The sequence below is a fragment of the Podarcis erhardii genome, assembly GCF_964252035.2.
Source record: "Podarcis erhardii genome assembly, chromosome: 4".
NCBI classification, from domain to species: domain Eukaryota; kingdom Metazoa; phylum Chordata; class Lepidosauria; order Squamata; family Lacertidae; genus Podarcis; species Podarcis erhardii.
The window spans coordinates 60,980,411-60,986,754 of NC_138508.1; the positions used below are offsets into that span (position 1 = coordinate 60,980,411).

The following is a 6,344-nucleotide window of genomic DNA, read 5'->3' on the forward strand; positions in this document are numbered from 1 at the left end:
TTCTGGGTTAGCGGAGTCAGTAACCTGAAGCGTCTGTAACCCGAGGTACCACTGTAATTAAAACTATGTTCCACAGTTTTTGAAGATAGCTAGGTGAGAGGTGCCAAAAAGAGCCCTTGTGAATGGTTCCATCTTCACCAGTTTGAGTTCTACCAGGGGATATCGCTGATAAGAGCGGCTACGAATAATTAGTGGAATGCCCATGGTTTTAGTGTTGGAGGAAGCATTGCTTAAGAAATGGCTTATACATAAAGAATAGCCTGTCTGAAAGTTAGATGTTCAAGCTTAGTGATTGATGCGCAACTGGAATTGTTCACACTTTGTTACTGCTGCTTCTGCTGCCATCACCCTTCACCAAATAGGGCATTTTGCAAAAATAAATAAATTGAAATACTGTTGTTAAAATCATAACATTAAAATCACAGAACCAACCAATAAGAAAATTAGCACCACAAAAGTACTGGGCTGTTTGGCACATAGCAATGCCTTCTGCAGAGTCTGTTTATGCAACAGCCCCCACTTGGGCAGTGGAACAGAGCAGCCCCCTTTCTGTGTATACTTTGCTCCGCTTGCTATGTATCCTTTGGAAAAACAGGCAGAGAGCCGGACCCACAGTTCTAGCTGTTGTGCCACTAAATGGCTCTTGGGGGAAGTCTTGTGCCACTGGATGAGCAAGAGGAAATTGGTAATATAGAGGTTGTATTAGAAGCTATGGTGCCTGCATATTGCAGCAATTAAATTAGCATTATTCCGTGCATTAGCAATAGACTGTGCTAGGTCTAAACTCTGCCATGCTGATGTAGCATAAGCTCAGGGCTATTAACAATATAAGGAATATCTGGCTATACTATGTGTCAGTTAATATATGTGAATGACACACCTGTGTGTGTTAATGAATCTGTATGTCAAACTGATTATAAAATCAAAAGATGCTGATGTCTCTTGAAGGCTAAAAAAAACAAAGCCCATGCAATTGCATTTTCATTTCATAGAAGTGATGTATTAGGAGAGAAAATGAATCACTGAGTGCTCCTCATTTTGTGTTTACAGTCAGACGTTGCGGGAAACTGAATGCTCCAGAAAACGGCTACATAAAATGTTCTGGTGACGGGGATAATTATGGCGCAACCTGTGAATTTTCCTGCATCGGTGGATATGAATTGCAGGGAAGTCCAGCACGAGTTTGTCAGTACAATTTAGGCTGGTCAGGAACAGAGCCAACCTGTACACGTATGTAATGAATCATTCCAGTAAAAGAGCAGCACATGGGGTGGCAGGATTGTGTGTATTGTGGGAAGACTTGCTTAGCACAAACATTGTAATTATTCCACATGCTTCAACACTTGCAATTGTTCACTGGGTTTTGGCTAGCAGGCTGTTTATGCAGGGTTAAGCAAATGAGATGTTGCTAATGAATAATGAGCTCTGTGTTATAAAACTTCTGTGTCTATTGAAGATGACATGAGATACAAATCTGTGGCTAAGCCTAAATGCGGTATTTTATTGTGTTAATGCCAATACATTTCTCACTTTTTCCAGAGGTGTTCAGTCACCCTCATCCACAGAAGCTTGTGGGAAGTTGCATAATTGCAGTGAGGCTTTTATGTTATTTCCTAATCACCAGTTTTATATTCCCCATTACAAGCTGTTTTAAAAAGTCATATTCATGTTTAGAAACAACTTGCAATGTAGCATTAGCAGGCAAGGGTGCTGGGGAGCTCTGCCTGGATGTGTAAAAGAAGCAGCTTTACTTAACACACACATTAAAGAGCTGTCTGTGCTACATCCATTATATACGGATTTCCTTTCTCTGGCTTGAGATTTCTTTGCATCTCTCTCCTGTTCTCATTCTATTGATCTCTTTCTCTTTCTTGATAGGAATTGATTACCAAACATCCGCCCACATTCTCCTGCCAACTCAAAACATGTGCAGATTTTGCAAAGTAGATACCACTTAGCATCTGGAAGAAGCAGTAATTTGTTGCAGGTTGTGAGTGAAAAGATTTAAGTGTGATTCTTTTCCTGTATTCTGGCTGCTAGATCCAAGATACTTGGCAAGATATGCATGCAGAGCACTTAAGTATTATGAACATCTGTATCATTAATGGCTAGCAGACTTCCTAAGAGCTGTGTGTACCAAGGAGGAGCCCAGGCCAGGCATGGCTAGCTAAAATATCTTAAAGGATAGTGTCAGAGCTGCCCGAGGTCCCAGCTCACAAAGGACCAACGCCAGTTCGTTGTTATATACAAAAGTCTTTATTGAAGTTCAGTTTCGATTTCAAAGCTGCGGCACGCAGCTCTATGTCTCAAACTCTAGACCGCTGTTGCTTTGGGAGTCCCCGCTGGCCCCTTGCTTCTGGTGCGTCCCCCCTGGGACCCCCCTTGCCCTGGCCATCGGCGCCCCCCTCTGGGAATCTTCTGATTCGCTGGAGAAGCTCATGGAATCTCTCGGGCCACTGTCATACTCCCCTACGCTGCCCTCAGATTCTTCCCCTTCGCTCTCCATTTCCTCTCTCCCCTGTGCCTCTGCTCCTGAGCCCCTGACAGATAGGAAAAATCTTGCCTCAGATTCTGGAGAGGTGGTACCAGTAAGAGTAGAGAAACCTTTGATGAGCCAATGGTCTAACTCAGTAAAGGTATTCTCATAAGTTTAGAATGCGATGCACCAATATGCCAGTATAATGTTATAATATTTGGCATTACTTAATGTTGCATTCAGAGGTAGCATTCCGTCCAATCCCTAAAATTAGGACTGCCCAAATGTGTCCCAGTAATCACAGGCATTGCATGAAACAGGCTTCAAGGACCCCACACTCTGTGAGCCTGTGTGGTGTCAGGTCAAGACTTCTCTTGATTGAATCCTTGCCTTATTTGAATCTCTTGCGTAGAGAAGAAGAGTACTTTTAACCAATCCGTTAAAGCAGAGATAGCAACATGTGGCCTTCTAGCTTCTGTTGGATCATAATTCCCATCATCCCTGATTTCATGGCTAGGTCTGATAGAAACTGGAGTCCTACAACATATGGAAGTTCACAGTTTGCCTGCCCATGTCAAACTTTGCCTCATGAACTAATGACACAAATAGGTGGGGGGTTAGTTATTCAAAGTGAGTGCTTGTAATGTACATGCCACCACAAGCCCATTTTCAATAATCACCATGACATGTTTACATGCTAGTTTGAATGCTGGAAAAAATAACATCTCTGCAACACAATTATCTGCAGCAGAATTTGTCCAGATCGTCTACCAGAAATGAACAACAATGGTGCATTTCCTGAATTTATGCAAATTTCTGATAATCCAGAAAAGATCTAAGGCTGTAACCCTTCAAAGCTTTATTTGGGAGTGAATTCAGTTGAAACCAGAGGGATTTGCTTATGTTTAAAATGCATAGGCTCAGGCTGCACATCTTGCTTTTGAGTTTTCTGTTGCTGTTAAGAATTGAGCTACCATTTAAAACCTTGGTGTTGAGTTGAGAACATTCTTGATTCTTTGAAACTGCTCTGTCCCCTTTTGACTTCCATGACCAAATCAGTTGCCATTATCTCCAGCTGCTCAAGGTTGAAAACAGGTCTGTTATGATGATCATCATTGTCTTCTTGCTTGTAATTTCAGCCATGAACATTAATGTTGGTGTGAGGACCGCAGCAGCCCTCCTGGACCAGTTTTATGAGAAACGGAGACTGCTCATTATATCCACTCCGACTGCAGCCAATTACTTCTATAGATTGCAACTGGGAATGCTGCAGGTGAGGCACAGCTCCACTTTAGCTCCCAAAATAGTGTAGATGAACCATGTCTTTAACAGTGCATTAACTTTTATGTCTCGAGAGTCCTTTGCTTTACAGGACCATAATAATAAGCACACATTGCAGAAACTCCCATTACAATTAATCCACTTGATGTTTATCTCCAATTCATATCTTGATTACTTTAGCCAGCGCTGTGTGGTTTAGATCTCCGGCACGTGACCGTGATTGAGTTGGTTGGAGTCTATCCAGCACAGCTGGGAAGAATAGGCTTGAGACTGATGCCTCCTGCGCTGGCTTTGCAACTCAGGTAAATTAAAAACTCTCTGTTGATAATAATCCAGAATTGTTCCCCCATCCCAATATTGCCCTTTAATGTCTTGATTGCATTTTTAGGGAAGCACAATATTTGTTAAAAGCAATACTGAATGTGAGATTCCCTTGAGCAAACAGCATCCCTCAACAGAAATTCTGCATGAGTTGGAGAATATTTCTCAAGGAGACGTGGTGCAAATTTTATACTCTCCAAGCAGTGTATAGAAAGAATATGCATGTTCTGATGTTTAATCTTGCAATCCATTTTTCTGAAGCAGAGCTCTGTCTTATACCAATTACTATGTCCAGCCCACATAAAAGCCTGCCTTTGTAGACTCAAAAGTTATATGATAAACAGGTACATTACCGTACATGCTTCTTCCATGGCAGCTGGGGGTGGAAATGCTGCTCTACTTATTACAGGTCTGGAGTCTACGGAAGATGCGCTTTTCCTATGCTTAGAGCTGTACAAATGGGATGTTCAAATTGCCACTATATCAGGGTGGCAAACCTCTGGCCCTCCGATGTTGCTGGAGTCTAACTCCAACATCAGGAGCGCCCCAGGTTAGCCACCTCTCCATTGCACAGTAAGGGGATCAGCTGCTTCATTCCACAATTGAGTGTCATAGCTCATATTGATAAACCAGGACATAATTGGCAGGATCATGCTATTGTTGAGTCCAAACCCTATTTCCACCTTTGCAAGGGGAACCAGTTGTTCTTCTACTTTTCCTCAGCACAGATGTGTTGCGCAAGGTCAGTTTGCACTGTGCTTCAGAGTTAGGGTCTTTTCTGCTCATAGGAATGTAGTGGTACCACTAAGCTGTACCAGTCATTTGAAAGAGTAGGGAAATGATGGAGTTTTTAGCACTGCATCAGTGGCTGGTGCTGCTTACTGTCAAGGTTGTAAAGAGGAAGTAGGGATGGTCAGCCTGCCCATCCCTAGTGATAAAAACAGAAGGCAATAGTCCTCCTGGAAAAAAAAACAGTGCACAATATCTTGAGCAGCTTTCATAGATGTAACATGATAACTTGTGCAAGATTGACTATAGCAGCTTTCATTCCAAGATTGGACAATTGTCTTTTTAATGCATGCTTTAAAATTCACTGTCTAAATTGTATATTGACTGGCTGACTGTGGCTGAGAGTTCAGTTGTGCATAATCTTTCTTTGACTTTAAAAAAATATCTGAAAAAAGGGGATTTTTCTTTCACATACTTCATTGCAATGGATAGTTATGGCCATACAGCAGCAGAGCATTTCTTCATGGTGCCCGGGGTGCAGGGAACACAACACGGCAGGTATATGTCCTTCCAATCAGGATTGGACTGATTAGAAGGGTACCTGCTTGTTACAACCTGCTAGGCCCACGCTGCTTTGCGAAGCTGGTATGTGGGTTCGGACTTTCAAAGCAGCATGGGGCTGGCAGGGACAGTATGAGGAGCAAAAGGTGCTCAGGGCAACGGCCTTTGCTATGCCTCTGTGACCATACATGTAATGTAGCTGCTTATTTTGAAAGCAAACCAACTGCTTCTCTCTTCATATTCTCTCAGGTTGTTGCTCCGCATTCCCCACTATAACTTCAATATGGTGGTGGTTGATAAACATGGTGTGGACAAAGAACGATATCCTTTCCCAGCGACTCCTGCTGAGCTCTTTGCTCTCATTGATACTTTCCCTTTGAGAAAAGAAGAAATGAAACTGCAAGCAGAAGCTGGCCAGTCCTGTCCCTGAGTCTGGATTGCAGCCATTCGCGTGGCGGTATGTTGCTGCCCTCCCTGCCCCTCCGGTGCTACTACACAAAGCATGGTATTATGGAAGTCACTGATGTACAGATTCTTTTTTTTTATGTATGTTTGTGTTTAGCTTTGTGTGTGTGTTGTGGAGCTTCCTTTATTTAGCGTTTTACATAATGCCTCTTCACTATTTCCAGAGATTTCTAAGAAAATCTATAGAAGAGAATGAAAATATCAAATTGCCTTGGTTAGGTTTCCAGGAATGCCTTTGAACGTTGCTCCCTGTGTAAATGTTTTCTTTTCTTTTTACAGATCTTTAATAAAGATGTTGTTTTGCAGTTTATGGTTTTAATCTTAAGCATTTGGGTATGGAGTAACTACAGAAAGTGCTAAGGCGTTATATCTAAGATACTCCCAAGGAATGGAGGCAAAGAAATAAACAGAGAATTATGTCTTATCAAACTTCATTTGGCAAAGTTTATAATTAGTACCTGCAGCTTCTCTTTTCTGGCTATACTCCTTTATTCTGGGGCAGGACATAAAG

General features: G+C 42.2%; 1 protein-coding gene across 2 annotated transcripts in view; it reads left to right on the plus strand.

The window, feature by feature from the left end:
* SRPX (sushi repeat containing protein X-linked) overlaps positions 1-6,138 on the plus strand; it is a 29,997-nt gene extending 23,859 nt beyond the window's left edge. For both annotated transcript variants that reach the window (XM_081858898.1, XM_081858899.1), the window contains 4 exons: positions 1,051-1,230; positions 3,616-3,749; positions 3,938-4,059; positions 5,618-6,138. In XM_081858898.1, the coding sequence (XP_081715024.1) occupies positions 1,051-1,230; positions 3,616-3,749; positions 3,938-4,059; positions 5,618-5,798 (617 nt within the window). In that variant the 3' untranslated portion in view covers positions 5,799-6,138. The remainder of the gene's footprint in view (positions 1-1,050; positions 1,231-3,615; positions 3,750-3,937; positions 4,060-5,617) is intronic.
* Positions 6,139-6,344: the final 206 nt, after the last annotated feature.